Source organism: Macrosteles quadrilineatus, unplaced genomic scaffold, assembly GCF_028750875.1.
Source record: "Macrosteles quadrilineatus isolate MER2022 unplaced genomic scaffold, UCM_ALF_1.0 Scaffold_243__1_contigs__length_143693, whole genome shotgun sequence".
Classification (NCBI taxonomy): Eukaryota; Metazoa; Arthropoda; class Insecta; order Hemiptera; family Cicadellidae; genus Macrosteles; species Macrosteles quadrilineatus.
This window is the reverse complement of record NW_026542836.1, coordinates 44,691-65,573: the sequence shown is the minus strand read 5'-3', so window position 1 is coordinate 65,573 and position 20,883 is coordinate 44,691. Positions and strand designations below refer to the sequence as shown.

The 20,883-nt window shown below is 28.4% G+C and overlaps 1 protein-coding gene across 1 annotated transcript; it reads left to right on the top strand.

Annotated features, from left to right (window-relative positions):
* Positions 1-1,722: 1,722 nt before the first annotated feature.
* Positions 1,723-16,225, top strand: LOC128982396 (death-associated inhibitor of apoptosis 1-like). The gene is made up of 2 exons (XM_054401356.1): positions 1,723-1,726; positions 15,342-16,225. The coding sequence occupies exons 1-2, from the start codon at positions 1,723-1,725 to the stop codon at positions 16,223-16,225; spliced, it is 888 nt and encodes a 295-aa protein (XP_054257331.1).
* The last annotated feature ends 4,658 nt before the right edge of the window (positions 16,226-20,883 follow it).

Genomic DNA, 20,883 nt, shown 5'->3' with positions numbered 1-20,883 from the left:
GGACGTTTTTAAAATAAGTAGTACACAGTAGTTAAAAGGAATAAACTGGTTTTAATACTGTACATAGTGAGGTAAACATTTGCCATTTGTTACAAAACCGTCATTTTTTGAAAATGACGTCATGCATACGGCGGCCAGGTACTTATCTACAAATGTTCATTCTGTTCTAAAAATCCGCTGAAACTCGGGTCAGGAAGTTCAATGCCATTGATATCTTCTGTGATTGCAAACTTCAAATCCTCTAGAGTGCGTGGTTTATGAGCATGAACACGCTCCTTAAGAAACCCCCTAAGGATATAATCACATATAATCACTAGTGGACAAGCCAGATAATTTTGGCGGCCACGGCATGTCACCAAAGCGAGAAATCACCTTGTTAGGAAACATTTATTCAATACTACTCTCCCTCTGGCGATGTTTTTGGGTGTTCTCGTAGTTCTAACAAGGCCTGGTGGTTTCTTTCTTGTTATATTCCCAGTAGTTCGAAACCCTGAAACCCATCCTAATGGCGAATTTCGGCTTGGAACCGTTTTATGGCGTTCAATATTAAAATGCCGACTGAATTCCCGCTGGATTTGACAACGGATTCGCCATTTCGGATCAAAGTATCGTATGCAAAAACGCGATGGTCTAGGGTCCACTGAGCCATTTCAACAAAAATGCCAAGCCTCCCTGAAGGTAATGACATAACTTCAATCTTCCTACCACGTGCAACAACAATGGAACAGCTGTTTAAAAAACGTCCGGTTCCTTTGTGTCACCCTGTATTATAATTAACATCTAATTGTATTGCTGATAATTCATTAATGCAATTACTAATGAGATAAGTTGCCCTCATACAGTTGTACAAACAGGATAATATAACATTATATAATAGGCCAAGGAAACAAGATTCAAGTTTGGTTTATAAAATGTAGTAGTTTAAATACGGATTTTTCTAACTAAATAATTTCATTTTATTTTAAATGGGCATTCTTTTATAAGTAATACAACACGGCCCCTAAATGCTTAATTATTGATTGCCAACATGCCAGTTTGTTTGTTTTGATTTTTTAACCTCAAAATTTGACACAAATAAACACATGATCCACTAAATAGGTTCACCTCAACTGCTTATAGTTAAAAAAAATCTGACTGTACATTCCCCATATACTTAAAATATTTGTCATGATAAGACAATTTGCACAAAATCATCCAGTTTAAAATATCTTAGGTGTATTTGTTTGTTATTCTTTCAATCTATTACCTTATTAAAATCAGATGTAATAATTAATTGCTATATAGTATTCTGTTATACCTATTTCAGCTTAACTTGAACAATCAATATTTTTATCCTATTTCAGCTTAACTTGACCAATCAATATTTTTATTAATATTTATGAAGTCAAACAGGATAAAGGGTTTAGTTTGTAATTCCATAGACAAACTTAATATAAGATTGTTTACCTACTATTTCAGTGGTTATTTATATAACATCAGTGCCCAAATAATGTAGGCCTACGCCTATCTCTATAATAGTAAAAAATAGTTTACAACCATCTCAATTTTATTTTATAACATTGATAAGAGTTAAACTTACTCAGACACCTAGATCTGTCACACATCTATCAAAATCAAACTATGGAGTCATGGTCAAGTCAATTAAGACAGTTGTTCTGGAATTGGCTGAATGACGTCAACATTCCTATTCTCAATTGTCACAATGAGAATAGGAATGTTGACATGGGTGAGTGTGGGGGTAGTTGGTTCCTCAGTCTTTAATCAGTAGCAGAAGCGTTTGGTTGTCTCCTAGGTAAACCTCAACACACACATAGGCTAGAGACTTAGTCAAAGTATAGTTAGCTAGCTTCACTTGTTAAAAATTATTACAAGTCCTTTTAAAAGACTTAGACAAATTTTCAGTCTCTATGTCAGCAAAACTTAGCCAAAAGTGACTATAGCTAGGTTCAAACTTAGAAAATTTTCAGTCTTCAATACATTCACATATGTTAGAAACTTAGTCATATTCAAGTGACTATAGCTAGGTTCAAACTTAGAAAATTTTCAGTCTTCAACACACTCACATATGTTAGAAACTTAGTCATATTTAAATGACTATAGTTAGGTTCAAACTTAGAATATATTCCAATAGTCATCTTTGTTACAATTAGAAATGTTCTAAGTTTTTAAAGGACTTATGATAATTTTGAATGAGGAAATTCACCTATGTTTAAAGAAGGAACTTGTGAAATTTGTTCATATTATCAGTTGCTTGTATTTGGCTAAGTTTTGCTGACATAGACTGAAAATGTTGTAAGTTTTTAAAAGGACTTGTAATAATTTTAAATAAAGGAAACTAACAATATTCCTAAGTTGATTGTAAAAACATGTTAAAATCTATGCTGTATATCCTACTAATCTGGTACATATATCCAATTGTTGCTGCTATAGTAACTATTAAAAAATATTCTAAGTCTAGAAAAGGACTTGTTACAATTTAATAGAATGATCCTAAAATCATTTCAAAGTTTAAAGTAAGAATTTGTTTAGATCTATAAGAGGATCAATTACTTGAATAAGACTAACAGCATATATTTTAAGAATAAGACTAACAGCATACATTTTAACAAGTTTTACAATCCTCTTAGGAATATTGCTAGTTTCCTTTATTTAAAATTATTACACATCCTTTTAAAAACTTAGAATATAGCCAAACAGTCTCTATGTCAGTAATACTTAGCCATATTCAAGCAACTAATAATCCAAACAAATTTTATAAGTATTATTTTGTTTTTTCCTAAAGAAATTCATCACAGATATTCAACACTAGTCTTGAAACTGTACATATATACTCTTGACGAAATAAACCCCTATAAAAACAACTTGGAACCTTCTACCCCTACTCCACCCAGGACTTGTACTGGACCAAGTGATGAGGTAATTTCCAGAGCTTTGTTATTATAAATACATCTTGTTACTGCAGGTTACTTTTAACAATTATAAATGTAAAACTAATTTTTACTTTCCAAAATTTCCATCTAAAATCAAACCATGTTACATAATATTAATCCCTTGAAATGGAAATAATTATCTAGGGGTATTTGTACAACATTATGCAACCACAAATTAACATTTATTTGAACAAGGTTACAAACTAGCATAATTGGACTAAGAGAAAGAGTTTTTAGGGGAATTTTGGCATTTCTCTACAGATGATTTTGGAGAGTTTTAAAAATAAATAATTTAGTATATCAAAGTGTTTTTGTATTGTTATTAGTTATAAATAAAATGCACATAAATGGAAGTTTAAAACTCCCTATGTTATTTTAATTAAAAATAAGTCAAACTGAAATTAATGTAGTCTATAGTTCTTGTATTAGAATAATATAAAATAAATGTTTTTTCATATATGATTGTTTTATTGAAAATATCCTTAAACTTGATAATGGTAACTACTCAATGATTTATAATAATTGACAAGAAGAAGAATAATTTTGTAAGGAGATTAAACCCTTAAACTTGTCATTTACTAGTAAAAATAGGATAGATTGACAAGAGATTAGTAATCTTATTTATATTAGTTCATTTCAATAGATTCCCATAGATTAACACTGAAGCTAAAATAATTTGACACCTCCTCTATTTTATTTGATTGACATTAGCTATATGGGCTATTAATTAATAGCTATGTCTAAGAAATGTGTCAGTCTTAATATAGCTCCACTAGAAAAACATGCCATGCTGTAAGATTCATGACATCATAATAGTGGATAGATTAATTAATAAGTTTGTTGCCCTATCCCATATTTTTTAAGTAAATAAGTTGGTTGTTTGTCAGATTTTAATCTTAAGAGTTAGGTACAACTATCCACCACTGTAATGTAGTGTTTTGTTGCCTACACTGCAGTGTGATTTGTTTTTTATTTGAGCCTTAGCCTTAATCACCATCAATAATAAAAGATCATGCCACTCAACTTTTACTCATATTTATATTAAAATCTATACAAAGTACCATCTTTATTTTTATTGATATACTACAGTAGGACTAATTTTGGGACAGTTTCTCTCATTGATGTATTTAATAGAATAATCTTATTATGATTCTAAGTAGTATAACAAGTATCTATCAGATCCACCAAGACTTGCTCAGACACCCAGATGTGGTGCCAAACTATTGGATGAATTAATTATAGAAATGGTCCTAAAGAGTTGGTGTCAAATAAGGCATTGTGCCAAATATTCTAGGTAGGAGGAGGGGAAGGAGGGGGAGAAAAGGAGAAGTAGGAGAAGAAATATGACAAGGGGGAGAAGGGAGAAGAGGGGATAAGAGGGGGGGAGTCTCATTGGTCATGTATTTCTAAAATGTTAACCCTGTGTGTGTGGGTATGTCTGAATTGGCAAAATAGGAGGAGCTGTTCCTTCAGTCTCTCATCGGCAGCACAAGTGTTTAGTCATCTCCTGGGTAAGTTCTCAACACACACATAGGCTAGAGACTTAGTCAAAGTATAGCTAGTTAAGTTTCCTCGTTCAAAATTATAACAAGTCTTTTAATAAACTTAGAAAATTTTCATTCTAAATGTCAGTGAAAATAAACTTAGAACATTTTAAGTCTAAATATCAGTGAAACTTAGCCAAATACAAGCAACTGATAATCTGAACAAATTTCATAAGTTTTTTTCTTTAGACTTAGGGGAGTTCCCTTGTTTAAAATTATAACAAGTCCTTTAATAAACTTAGAAAATTTTCATTCTAAATGTCAGTGAAACTTAGCCAAATACAAGCAACTGATAATCTGAACAAATTTCACAAGTTTTTTTCTTTAGACTTAGGTGAGTTTACTCGTTCAAAATTATAACAAATCCTTTAATAAACTTAGAAAATTTTCATTCTAAATGTCAGTGAAACTTAGCCAATCTAAATGTCAGTGAAACTTAGCCAAATACAAGCAAATAACAAGTCCTTTAATAAACTTAGAAAATTTTCATTCTAAATGTCAGTGAAACTTAGCCAAATACAAGCAACTGATAATCTGAACAAATTTTATAAGTTTTTTTCTTTAGACTTAGTACAAGCAACTGATAATCTGAACAAATTTTATAAGTTTTTTTCTTTAGTCTTTGGTGAGTTTACTCATTCAAAATTATAACAAGTCCTTTAATAAACTTAGAAATGTTTCAGTTTAAATGTCAGTGAAACTTAGCCAAATACAAGCAACTGATAATCTGAACAAATTTCACAAGTTTTTTTCTTTAGACTTAGGTGAGTTTACTCGTTCAAAATTATAACAAATCCTTTAATAAACTTAGAAAATTTTCAGTTTAAATGTCAGTGAAACTTAGCCAAATACAAGTAACTGATAATCTGAACAAATTTCACAAGTTTTTTTTCTTTAGACTTAGGTGAGTTCCCTTGTTTAAAATTATAACAAGTCCTTTAATAAACTTAGAAAATTTTCATTCTAAATGTCAGTGAAACTTAGCCAATCTAAATGTCAGTGAAACTTAGCCAAATACAAGCAACTGATAATCTGAAGAAATTTCACAAGTTGTTTTCTTTAGACTTAGGTGAGTTCCCTTGTTTAAAATTATAACATCCTTTAATAAACTTAGAAAATTTTCATTCTAAATGTCAGTGAAACTTAGCCAAATACAAACAACTGATAATCTGAACAAATTTTATAAGTTTTTTTCTTTAGTCTTTGGTGAGTTTACTCATTCAAAATTATAACAAGTACTTTAATAAACTTAGAAAACTTTCAGTTTAAATGTCAGTGAAACTTAGCCAAATACAAGCAACTGATAATCTAAACAAATTTCACAAGTTTTTTTCTTTAGACTTAGGTGAGTTCCCTTGTTTAAAATTATAACAAGTCCTTTAATAAACTTAGAAAATTTTCATTCTAAATGTCAGTGAAACTTAGCCAAATACAAGCAACTGATTATCTGAATAAATTTTATAAGTTTTTTTCTTTAGACTTAGGTGAGTTTACTCGTTCAAAATTATAACAAGTCTTTTAATAAACTTAGAAAATTTTCAGTTTAAATGTCAGTGAAACTTAGCCAAATACAAGTAACTGATAATCTGAACAAATTTCACAAGTTTTTTTTCTTTAGACTTAGGTGAGTTCCCTTGTTTAAAATTATAACAAGTCCTTTAATAAACTTAGAAAATTTTCATTCTAAATGTCAGTGAAACTTAGCCAATCTAAATGTCAGTGAAACTTAGCCAAATACAAGCAACTGATAATCTGAAGAAATTTCACAAGTTGTTTTCTTTAGACTTAGGTGAGTTCCCTTGTTTAAAATTATAACATCCTGTAATAAACTTAGAAAATTTTCATTCTAAATGTCAGTGAAACTTAGCCAAATACAAACAACTGATAATCTGAACAAATTTTATAAGTTTTTTTCTTTAGTCTTTGGTGAGTTTACTCATTCAAAATTATAACAAGTACTTTAATAAACTTAGAAAATTTTCAGTTTAAATGTCAGTGAAACTTAGCCAAATACAAGCAACTGATAATCTAAACAAATTTCACAAGTTTTTTTCTTTAGACTTAGGTGAGTTCCCTTGTTTAAAATTATAACAAGTCCTTTAATAAACTTAGAAAATTTTCATTCTAAATGTCAGTGAAACTTAGCCAAATACAAGCAACTGATTATCTGAATAAATTTTATAAGTTTTTTTCTTTAGACTTAGGTGAGTTTACTCGTTCAAAATTATAACAAGTCTTTTAATAAACTTAGAAAATTTTCAGTTTAAATGTCAGTGAAACTTAGCCAAATACAAGCAACTGATAATCTGAACAAATTTTACAAGTTTTTTTCTTTAGACTTAGGTGAGTTCCCTTATTTAAAATTATTACAAACCTTAAACAGTTTTAAACATTCCCCATGTCAGCAATACTTATTTACATTCAATATGATTATACTCTAAACAAATCTGGACCTCAGTGATCTGCCAGTTTACTTTATACCAATCCAAACAACTTTTAATTTGAAAATACAATTTTGTTAATTTTAAAATGTAAATATACTATGCCTATTTACACAATTAGTAAAAGGTGATTAACAAATATTATTATGGATTCTCAAAATTGCAATTCTCCCTACCCTTTTCAATAGGAACCCAAGATTTATACTAGTACATTTAGAACTACTCTTAAGGTGACAATGTAAAATGTGAGGGGTAGTTGTTACTCAGTCTATAATCGGCCGTACACATGTTTAGTTGTTTCCTGCATAAGTCTTCAATACACTCACATATGCTAGAAACTTAGTTGTATTCAAGTGGTTATAGCTAGGTTCTTTCCTTTAAAAATATTTAAGTCTTTTTAAGACAGAATATTTTTCAAAAGTCACAATGACATGAATACTTAATCATATTCAATTAACTGATATATAGCTAGGTTCCTTCAATTAAAATTGAATAAGTCCATTTTCAGACTTAAAATATTTTCAAATAGTTACCATAGTAACAACACTTAGATGTATCCATGTGCCAGATATACAGCACAGATTTTAACAAGTTTTTACAATAAACTTAGGAATATTACTTCCTTGACCAACATAGCATCAGTGATCTACAAAAAGTTTACTTTATACTTTTCAAAATAAACTTGAATTTTAGAAATATAATTTTATTTAACATTATTTATGCTTTTTAAAATAAATTGAATATAAGAAATATAATTTTATTTAACACTATTTTAACTTTAAACAAATAAATTTGAATTTAAAAATTGAATTTTAATAATTTCAAAATCTAAATGTGTTCTATCCATTCCCATAATTCATAGGAGGGAGGTTTACAAATATTATTTAATTGATTCTTAAAATTATAATTCTCCCTACCATTCTCTTGTCAAAGTTTTAATTGGGATCCAAGATATATCCAGTACATTAAAACTACTTTAGAGAGCTTCATGAATGTTTTCTTATGTTTCTTACTGTGGAAAAAATGAATCTTTGTAAACATTTAGAAAAAAAGTAGGGTTGTAGGTTAGTTTTTCATAAACTTAGAAATTTTTTCCTTACTACTTTTAAATCTAGAAAACAGTCTATAACACTGGAAACCTTGCGGTGTTAACTAAAGGTGTAATAGACTTAAACACTTAGAAAATTAGTAGGGTTGTAGGTTAGTTTTTCATAAAACTTGAAAAAAATTTTCCTACTACTTTTAAATCTAGAAAACAGTCTATAACACTGGAAACCTTGCGGTGTTAACTAAAGGTGTAATAGACTTAAACATTTAGAAAATTAGTAGGGTTGTAGGTTAGTTTTTCATAAACTTAGAATTTTTTTCCTTACTACTTTTAAATCTAGAAAACAGTCTATAACACTGGAAACCTTGCGGTGTTAACTGAAGGTGTAATAGACTTAAACACTTAGAAAATTAGTAGGGTTGTAGGTTAGTTTTTCATAAACTTAGAAATTTTTTCCTTAAATCTAGAAAACAGTCTATAACACTGGAAACCTTGCGGTGTTAACTAAAGGTGTAATAGACTTAAACATTTAGAAAATTAGTAGGGTTGTAGGTTAGTTTTTCATAAAACTTGAAAAAAATTTTCCTACTACTTTTAAATCTAGAAAACAGTCTATAACACTGAAAACCTTGCGGTGTTAACTGAAGGTGTAATAGACTTAAACATTTAGAAAATTAGTAGGGTTGTAGGTTAGTTTTTCATAAAACTTGAAAAAAATTTTCCTTACTACTTTTAAATCTAGAAAACAGTCTATAACACTGGAAACCTTGCGGTGTTAACTAAAGGTGTAATAGACTTAAACATTTAGAAAATTAGTAGGGTTGTAGGTTAGTTTTTCATAAAACTTGAAAAAAATTTTCCTACTACTTTTAAATCTAGAAAACAGTCTATAACACTGGAAACCTTGCGGTGTTAACTGAAGGTGTAATAGACTTAAACACTTAGAAAATTAGTAGGGTTGTAGGTTAGTTTTTCATAAAACTTGAAAAAAATTTTCCTACTACTTTTAAATCTAGAAAACAGTCTATAACACTGGAAACCTTGCGGTGTTAACTAAAGGTGTAATAGACTTAAACATTTAGAAAATTAGTAGGGTTGTAGGTTAGTTTTTCATAAAACTTGAAAAAAATTTTCCTTACTACTTTTAAATCTAGAAAACAGTCTATAACACTGGAAACCTTGCGGTGTTAACTAAAGGTGTAATAGACTTAAACATTTAGAAAATTAGTAGGGTTGTAGGTTAGTTTTTCATAAAACTTGAAAAAAATTTTCCTACTACTTTTAAATCTAGAAAACAGTCTATAACACTGGAAACCTTGCGGTGTTAACTGAAGGTGTAATAGACTTAAACATTTAGAAAATTAGTAGGGTTGTAGGTTAGTTTTTCATAAAACTTGAAAAAAATTTTCCTTACTACTTTTAAATCTAGAAAACAGTCTATAACACTGGAAACCTTGCGGTGTTAACTAAAGGTGTAATAGACTTAAACATTTAGAAAATTAGTAGGGTTGTAGGTTAGTTTTTCATAAAACTTGAAAAAAATTGTCCTTACTACTTTTAAATCTAGAAAACAGTCTATAACACTGGAAACCTTGCGGTGTTAACTAAAGGTGTAATAGACTTAAACACTTAGAAAATTAGTAGGGTTGTAGGTTAGTTTTTCATAAAACTTGAAAAAAATTTTCCTACTACTTTTAAATCTAGAAAACAGTCTATAACACTGGAAACCTTGCGGTGTTAACTAAAGGTGTAATAGACTTAAACATTTAGAAAATTAGTAGGGTTGTAGGTTAGTTTTTCATAAAACTTGAAAAAAATTTTCCTACTACTTTTAAATCTAGAAAACAGTCTATAACACTGGAAACCTTGCGGTGTTAACTGAAGGTGTAATAGACTTAAACATTTAGAAAATTAGTAGGGTTGTAGGTTAGTTTTTCATAAAACTTGAAAAAAATTTTCCTTACTACTTTTAAATCTAGAAAACAGTCTATAACACTGGAAACCTTGCGGTGTTAACTAAAGGTGTAATAGACTTAAACACTTAGAAAATTAGTAGGGTTGTAGGTTTATTTTTTTTCATAAACTTAGAAATTTTTTCCTACTACTTTTAAATCTAGAAAACAGTCTATAACACTGGAAACCTTGCAGTGTTAACTAAAGGTGTAATAGACTTAAACACTTAGAAAATTAGTAGGACTACTTTTAAACTTAAAGTTGTAGGTACATTTATAAAATCTTTAGTGTATTATTAATACTTCTAAACAAAGAAATATCTGTAGCACTTTAATCTTAGCAGTGCATACTAAAAATGTTACAGACTTAAAAAATTTAAAACAGAGATTTATAGCTTTTTCAATTAATCAAAGAAACTTTGATACTAATCACTCTTTAACATAAAAACAGTCATTAAAAACATAATGTTTAGTTGCTATTACATGTAAAACACTAATTCTTTGTTTGAAGGTCATTGTTGGTGATGGTGAGTTAATGTTGTTCAAAGGTTTATTGCGGACATTTTCCATCACGAAAGTAAAAAACAATACACAACGTTTCGATAGGGATTCGAAAGGATAGGGAACTTAATTGTTCAATAAATAGGGAAATAACGAGTTCTCCTCAAAATTCGCACGTTATGTTAACTCGTAGTAAAACTCGTGATAGGAATAAACATAATTAACACCCATCTTGCGGCATCGTACCTCGCTCCGCCATTTTGTTGGTTTTACTTTTCCAGGGACCGGAAGCCATTTCTGTTGTCTCCGTGTTTCCGATTGGTCAGCCATGTTGGTTCAGTCTCATTGGTGGAGTCATAGCGTACGGTGTTGTTAGTGTTCCATTGTGTGAGTTTTTTGTACGTAAAACTTTTTATAGATTATAGTGTTTTGTGATTTGTTATTAATTGCATGTTGTATCATGACTTGACTGCTATACAGTGCATATTTTTTGACTACTACCCTCGGTAGTGTATTCCAACTTAGGTTGGACGTTTGTGTATTGTTAGTTGTAATGTGTTAGTTAAGTTTTTTCACCTGAAGACGGGATCAGATTCCAGATCCCGAAACGTTGTGTATTGTTTTTTACTTTCGTGATGGAAAATGTCCGCAATAAACCTAAAACACTAAGTTAGGTCTTTCTGATCAAATATTATATTTATAAAACTCCTTCTTTTTGATCAAATATTATATTTATAAAACTCCTTTAGTTTTCCAATTTTAAAACCACCAAGAATATTTCTATATCTTTCAAGAAAAGAATCATCTCTGATAAAAATACAAATTAATTTTGCAAATATCTATAGAGCACTAATATAAATTTTGTATTTCATGCTGCTATGTTTATTAATCAGAAGTTTAAATATGAAATATTTAATTTAGGGATTTAATTTTAACAATGTACCTATTCTAAATATTATTTAATGTAAGGAATGTTTTATGTAAATAAAGTATGTCTATATCTCTCATATTTTAAGTCCATATACCCCTCTTTACTATAAGGCTTAGTTGGGCTTAATATTAGACACTTAAGGTTCAAAAGGATTAAAAGTATGAAAATTAACTTAAAATCCTTGGTAAAATTATCTCATATAATACAATATATAAGTTTGGATCATTCAACTTCTCTTGATACTCACACCCAATCAAAAATCTTCCCTACTAATTCTACAATATATAAGTTTGGATCATTCAACTTCTCTTGATACTCACACCCAATCAAAAATCTTCCCTACTAATTCTACAATATATAAGTTTGGATCATTCAACTTCTCTTGTACAATACTCACACCCAATCAAAAATCTTCCCTACTAATTCTACTCAGGATAACCTAAACATCCAACCAGACCCCTATTACAGATTTTTTCATATATCATAAATAACTTTGGAACTCCCCTTCCCACTTTATAAATATCAGGATGACCTTGAACCATCTTGTCACTTCTAGTAGCTTACATATTATCACTCAGGATGACCTTGAAACCCTCTTGTCACTTCTAGTAACTTATATATTACCACTCAGGATGACCTTGAAACTCTCTTTGTTACTTCTAGTAACTTACATATTATCACTCAGGATGACCTTGAAACCCTCTTGTCACTTCTAGTAACTTACATATTATCACTCAGGATGACCTTGAAACTCTCTTGTTACTTCTAGTTACTTATATATTCAGGATGACTTTGAAACCCTTCTAAATGACTTAAATATTTAATTAAATATAGAGGTAGGGGTTCTAATTGTCCATCTGTTTAGAGTGGGAAGTTTTGAAAATTAACCTTTAACCTGTTTAAGTGAAATTTAAATGGTTATAGTGATGGGGGTTCCAATTGTCTATCTAGAGTGGGGAGTTTTGCAAAATTAACCCCCTCACTGTTTAAGTGAAATTTAAATGGTTGTAGTGGTGGGGGTTTTAATTGTCTATTTAGAGTGGGGAATTTTACAAATTCCCCCTCTCTATTTCACATGCCCAACAAACATACATAAAGAACCAACCATTCCATGAACAACTCAGTCTGAAATGGTACTTGACATAAGTTAGTTGAGTAACAAACATGTTGAAGTGTTCTAAGTGATAAATATATTTAGTGGGTTCAGATATATGTAAGTTGAAATAATATTTACCCAACTCTTTGTTGTTTTTATAAATATGGAAAGGTATACAGTACAAAATTTGAAAAATATTGCAAGAAATGTTGGTGTTGATGTTATTCCAAATACTAGTCGAAGAAGGATTATTTGGAAGATCATGAACGAATTGGTAGAAGTAGAAAATGTACAATATTTTATTGATCGTTTGAATGATCCAAAAGATTTATATGATTTGTATAATACATTGGAAGAAGAAGTATTTGAGGGGAGTTTACAGAGTAGACTACAAACAAAATTCTACATTGTTAAACAGAAACTATTACGAATGAATCAAGTAGCATGGAAAAAACTATATAAAAATGAATCTTTTTCAGAGAATTTTATGACAACATTTGAGAGTAAAATTGATTTTAATGAAGTTGTAAAGTATCAAAATCTCAATTCTAGAATTATCATCAAATTTTTCAACAAGTTTAACTTTGTGGTTTTAGTTGAAAACCAAAACTTCTCTAGCATTGTCCTTACCCAACTTCAAAATCAAATCAATTGGGATATATTGATCTACTATCAAGATGTGCCTGAGGAGTATATATTGAAAAATTACAATAAACTTTCTCTAAATGTTTTATTAAGAGCCAAGAAATTATCAAGAGAGTTCATAACATGGATACTGATAAATGATCAAATGAGTTTTCAACAGATATGGCCAAATTTAGCTCAATACCAAGACTTAACTAGAGAGCAAATACTGTTAATACATTTACTGTTAAAAAATGGAGAAGAGTATTATACAAAACAGTTTGGACATTTGATTAGTAGGTATCAACAGCTGGACTCTTTCCTTTTAGATTTCTTTCCAAACATATTGCACTGGCCAACAATCTCAAGATATCAGAATATATCTGATGATGATTTGATCAAGTTTAAAGCAGTGATTGATTTTAAAATTTACCTGTCAAGAGGTATACCACTAAGTGACCATGTCAAGCATCATATCCCCAAACCCTATACTGAATCAACTGTTCAATCAGATTGCCCAATATGTTTGAATCAAACACAAGATAATATTATTTTACAATGCAAACATATATTTTGTAGAATATGTATAACAGAATGGATGAAATGTCACAATACATGCCCCTTCTGCCGAAATATTATCCCATTACCAATCATATAATTAAAATAACCCCCTTCAATACTACAGTAATCAAAGTCCCTACTCTACCATCACCCCCCCCCAAGAAAACCAAGATATAACTAAACCCCCTCCAATACTACAATAATCAAAATCCCCACTCTACAATCACCCTCCCCCCCAAGGAAACCAGGATATAACTAACTGCAGCTCTTGGATGGTTACAGTGTTGGAATAACACGGAAGTGTTTACTATAGTATTGAAACATATGAGTGTTTAACACTTAGACGTAAGGATGGAACCAACATTGAAATTGGAATCAACATTGAAATTTGAAGCAACATTGAAATCCAAAGAAGAAAAAAAAATTGTTGAAAACATATTAAGATTTTTAGTTCTAAAATCAAACTTTTCCAAATTAAATCCAATAATAACATCACAAGTTGATACCCTGATTTCATTTCTGATTGGTAATTTTCCACCAAAGGAAATTGACTTGGTATGGCAAAAAGTCTCTAAAAAAAGACCTTACATTAAGAAAACTAGAAGAAGTAAAACAAACAAATATAGAACAAATGTACAAATGGAAGATGGTGAAACCCCTCAAATTATTTGGGAACAAACATCTAACTCCAATAAAACTACAGAAAATGAAGAATATAATATAATTTCACAAGATGAAGAACCTGTTGAAGGACATTTAGAACAAACCCCTAACTTAAATATAACTATAAAAAATGAAGATTATAATGAATATTCAGAAGATGAACTCAATCTTGATAAAATCAAAGTAGAAAGTAACAGCTCAGTTGAAAAGAAAAAAATTATACTTGAAACACCTCATCTAACAGAAGAAGAAATAGAAATGCTAAACCAAATAGAAAAGTATAATAAGAATTATTACAAAACTAACCAGTGTCAACTGACTGAAGAAAAAATGGAATTTAAAGATTTTAACATAACCAACAATGAAATAAAATATATAGACTTTCAAACAGTATTCATGGAAGATACTGAAGAAAAAATAGGATGTACAGAAGTTTTTGGAATAATTAGCAACTTAAATGTAAATAACCAATGTCAACTGGATGAAACAAAAATGAAATGTACAGAAGATTTCAACAACTTTGATGAAAATAACCAATGCCAACTGGATGAAACAGAAATGAAATATATAGAAGATTTTCAAACAGTATTCCTGGAAGATATAAAATTTGAAGATGAACAACTTTCCTTTTAAGATCTATAAATATGAAAATCACTATAAATTGTAAATATTATGTCACAAATTCTAAACTGTATTCAATTTGAATGTAAATAAATTTATTTATTCACTTATAAACTTGTTATTGAATATTACCCAATGCAATTATTCATTTTAAAGGGGTATAATTAGAATTTGTCATGTTTATTTTGCCAATTTTACTTAAATTTATGTGGTAGTTAAACCTGCAATTATGATTTATAAGTTAAAATAATCCCTACCACATACTAGTAAATGAAAAAACCCCACCTTAGTCAAATAGTTTCTAAAATTTCTCATATACAAAACCAGCATCTTACTAAGAGACCAGTCAGTGTTGTATGGAAAACTATTACTGTTTAGATTTTGGTTCAGTGTTATATGGATTATCCTTATTGGTTGTGTTTTGGTTAGTGTTGGAAAATTTGAATATGTCAGATAATATTCAAAGATTTTATTATGAAATAGAAAGATTAAATAGTTTTGTGAATTGGCCAGTTACATTCTTAAGTCCAAATTTAATGGCAAATGGTGGATTCTATTATTTTCAGAGAGAAGATTTTGTTCGGTGTGCATTTTGTGGTGTAGAAATTGGATCTTGGGTTGAAGGTGATGATCCTGCATCAGATCATAAACAATGGTCACCATCATGCAAACTTTTACAAAATATACCATGTGGAAATGTTCCCATAAAAAATAACTCTAAAGATGAGTTATTACTTTCATTTCAAAACTTAGGAATTAATCAAATTAAATTTCCATCCTTTCCCAATTACACATTATTAGATGCAAGACTTAAATCTTTTAAAAATTGGCCAAAAACATTAAAGTTTACACCTGAAATGTTTAGTGAGGCTGGATTTTTTTATACAAAGAAGGGAGATGGTATTATATGCTATTACTGTGGTGGGGGTTTAAATAATTGGAATGAGGAGTCGGATGAACCCTGGGTTGAACATGCTAGATGGTTCTCAAAATGTTATTTTTTATTAACAACTAAGGGGAAAGATTTTGTTAGTAAAATCTGTAAACAATCTTTAACAAAAAAATTAAAACAAGATACTTCAAATGAATGTAAACCAAAACAAGAGGAGGATAATAAAACAGTACTAAGCACCAATTTACAAAATAAAACTTCAGGAAGTAATGAATGCAAAATATGTTATATGGAAGAAGTTGCTATTGTATTCTTACCCTGTGGTCATGCTGTGGCCTGTGTAAAGTGTGCTTTGTCACTAATTAAATGTGCCATTTGCTGTCAAACTATTACTGCAACCATCCGTGTGTTTTTTTCATAAAAATATAAATATATTATATTTATAAATATTATTAAGGATTATACAAGTTTTAATATTCTAACATTATTTGATGTTTGTTATAATATATCAGATGAATAAACTTATGATATCTCATATGAAAATATTTGATGCTATTGTTGAATAAGATTTTAATTTTAGTGAACAAACAAAATTATTCTTTGAACATTGAATGTGGTAATTTAATAATATAAAACTCAGTTGTTATAAAAAGTACAATTTAAAAAATCTATAACTATACAAGTTTCTATAAAAGATCATATTATTCTTGTATAAATAATAAAACTATTAAATATTAAAGAAGGAGAATAATTGTTAAAATACTTTCTTGAATAGATTCTATTTATTAATAAAAAATGTGCTATAAAAGTAGGGTTAGTTTTTACAAGAGGTTACTTTACTACAAAACAGTGTGTGGATAACATTGTGACTATAATAATGGAAGCATTTGACAAATATCTTGAACAAGTTAAAGAAATAACTGGAATCCAATGTAACAATTTCTATGAAGATGTAAGAAGAGAATTTGAATATGAAATCTTTAAAACATCTCCAAGGAATGTACGAGGGATTGTTATTGGTATAATAAGAAATTCTTCAATAATTACAAAAAATCTACTCCTTTCTACAGGAAATAGAGAAAAAAATGATAGATCTATAAGCAAACTTGAGATGATTGATAAAGTTACATCACTCCAGAGCAATGAGAATATTTTATTTTTTAGAACACCAATGATTTTTACCAAGCATAATCAAACTCAAAGAAGATCTTTAATTAGTGCATTCAATCCAGTTTTACTTCATATTCTAAAAATTATTCTTCAAAGTAATTCAAATAATTTTGAATCTCCGATTCCTATTTTGTGTCTTGGACGAAATTCCTATGATTGTGTTTCAAACTGTTTAAAACAACTTCATAGACCCAAGTTTATAATTTTAAGCAGTGTTCACCCTAATAATTTAAAAGAATTGGACATTAAAATAAATCTGACAAATTGTAAAAGGGAAAAGCTACAACTACTAAGGAAGAAACTCTATAGAGAAGATTATTTTTTACAAATATTTGATGTATTCTGTAATCTTATTAATTAAAAATGTATTAATAACTTATTATTAATTAAAAATGTATTTATAACTTATTAATTAAAAATATATTTATAACTATACTGTGTTTAAGTTACTAAACCTCCTCACAATCCTTCTTAAATTAAGTCAAAATTTATCACTAATTACATTTACTTTTAAGATTTCAAGAATACAGTAAGGGGGCTTTGATCTGGGATATCAACCACCCCATTTAAGATCCCACTTCAGTGTTTTGTGAGTATTCTCCAAGATGTATTAGCTTATCAAACTTTTAGTTATTACCTCTTTAGTAGAAAATAACCTTTAAGAGTTCTACTGGAGATTCAAATATGGATAACATAACAAATATCCTTTTATTTTTTGAGTCTCCACAATTGAATTTCATTCAGAGGGATATGATAAAAAATCTTAAATGGTTTCAAGTTCTTTATATTTACATAAAAATTAAATCCCAATATCCAAAGGCACATCTAAAGGAACAGTTGTTAAAATATAAAATTAATATTTGGACCTTAATAAGTAAACTAAAATACACATCTGATGTATTTTTAGAAGATTTTTCCTATAAGATGAACTGGAAGCTAGTTTCAAAACACCACCACATTAAAAACACATTTTTAAAGAAATTTGTACACTTATTAGATTTTTACATTATCAGACAAAGGTATAATATCCCAAAAGAAATTTTATTACACTACTTAAAGATGAAAAAGCAAATAAAAAGATGAAATTAATAAGAAAATAAAAAAAATACAATACACACAAAATAAGAAGACAGTCTCAGGTGAATATAAACAACATACCTAATACTCTTTCTATATATTTTAATATTTATCTTTTATCATATTTAATTATAAAAATTGTTTAAACTAATATTTATGATATCTATGAATGCAAGTGAATAGTGATTTCTGATTGTGATGTGATGTTTAGAAGGTGGTGGTCCCTGAGGAAAGGTTTGTAAATTCCTATCCATTTCAAAAAAATCTTAATCTTAAAGAAATATAATAAAGCAGATTCTTCACAAACATATTAGTCTGAATAAACAACCTGACCTTATTCAGTTGGAGGAAGGAAAAAATAGCAGTGTAGATTAGACATCATCAGTCCAAATAAGTTTAAATATTTGTCAGCTGGAAGAAGTTTTGAACAAATTAATTGTAGCAGTGTACTTTATAAAATTAAACAAGTGACGGTTATTGTTTTTTAATCTCTTGTCTATTTTATTGTTAATATGGAAAGATTTACTTTAAACAATTTAAAAAAATATGCAACAAATTTAGGATTAGAATTTACTCCACAGATTAGTAGAAGATTAATTATTTGGAAAATTATAAATAATTTAATAACAGTGGAGGGTGTAATTAGTTTTGTTAGTCATTTAAAAAGTCCAAAAGATATATATGATTTGTATAATACCTTAGAAAGGGAAATGTGTGATAAGAAATTTCAAAAACTATTACAACAAAAATTCAACATTGTCAAACAGAGGTTATTAGAAATGTCTGAAAATGATTGGAAAAAACTATACAAAAATGAATGTTTTTCTAAAAAGTTTATGAAAACATTTATAAACAAAATTAACTTCAATGAAGTTGTAAAACATCAAACTTTAAATACTGGTAGTATTATTGAATTTTTTAATAAGTTTGAATTTCGTCTTTTGGTAAAACACCAAAACCTATCTAATGTAATTCTAACACATCTCAAAGATAAAATTGATTGGAATATTCTAATTTGGTATCAAGATGTGCCTGAATGCTATTTATGGAAACATTATTACAAAATAAATCTCAATTTATTGTTTAGAAACAAAAAGTTATCCAAAGATTTTATAACTTGGATTTTAATAAATGATAAAACAAACCAACAACAAATATGGCAAAATTTATTACAATTCCAGGAATTATCAAAAGAGCAAATGATATTGATATACTCAAGATTAGATTCAGGAGAAGAGTATTATAAAAATCAATTTGGACATCTTATAAGCAGATATCAACAGTTGGACTCTTTTCTTTTGGACAAATTTAAAAATAGATTACATTGGCCAACAATTTCATTATATCAAAACATAATTGACCTTGATGTGATTAAATTTTATAAATTGATTGATTTTAAAATATATCTTAAAAGGGGAATTCTAATAAGTGAATTTGTCAAGCAAAATATCCCTAAGTCATATACAGAATCAAATATATCTATGGATTGTCCAATTTGTTTGACAGTAACTGATAAAAATGTGGTCTTACAATGTTACCACATATTCTGTAAAATATGTATAAAAGAATGGTTAGAAGTCCATAGTACATGCCCCCTCTGTAGAAATAATATTCTATTTCCAATAATTTTGTAAACCCCCCCTTTTTTAGCCACTCTATAGAAACAATGTTCCCCTTATAATTCTATATACCTTAGTTACCTTGAATATAAAATCAACATCTTACTAGGGGACCAGTCAGTGTTTTTTGGACTATCCTTACTATTTGGATTTTGGTTAGTATTGGTAAATTTGATTACATCTAATAATTTTACTTTTAGATATATTTAGACTATTTATCTTTATTATGTCAAATCACATGTCCAATCATTTAAATTATTTATTAAAAATAAATTAAGATATTTGAATTAAATTTGACATAGAAAATATTTTTTATTGATATGGTTTAAGCAATTTTTCTTCTTATTTTTTTATATTGAATTAAAATGATCAAAATAGATTCTACTTTATGTTTAATCTGAATGAGTAAAATAATAATTAAATAATTAAAATTAAATAGTAGAACAATTAATTGTTAAAATATTAGGATGAAATATTTTCTTGAAAAGATTAAATTTATTAATTAAAATGTGCTATAAAAGTAGGATTAGTTTTTACAAAAGGTTAGTTTACTACAAAACAGTGTGTAGATAACATTGTGACTATAATAATGGAAGCGTTTAACAAATATCTTGAACGAGTTAAAGAAATAACTGGAATCCAATGTAACAATTTCTATGAAGATGTAAGAAGAGAATTTGAATATGAAATCTTCAAAACATCTCCAAGGAATGTATGAGGGATTGTTATTGGTATAATAAGAAATTCTACAATAATTACAAAAAATCTACTCCTTTCTACAGGAAATAGAGGAAAAAATGATAGATCTATAAGCAAACTTGAGATGATTGATAAAGTTACATCACTCCAGAGCAATGAGAATATTTTATTTTTTAGAACACCGATGATTTTTACCAAGCATAATCAAACTCAAAGAAGATCTTTAATTAGTGCATTCAATCCAGTTTTACTTCATATTCTGAAAATTATTCTTCAAAGTAATTCAAATAATTTTGAATCTCCAATTCCTATTTTGTGCCTTGGATGAAACTCCTATGATTGTGTTTCAAACTGTTTAAAACAACTTCATAGACTCAAGTTTATAATTTTAAGTAGTGTTCACCCTAACAATTTAAAAGAATTGGATATAAAAATAAATTTAACAAATTGTAAAAGGGAAAAGCTACAACTACTAAGGAAAAAACTCTATAGAGAAGATTATTTTTTACAAATA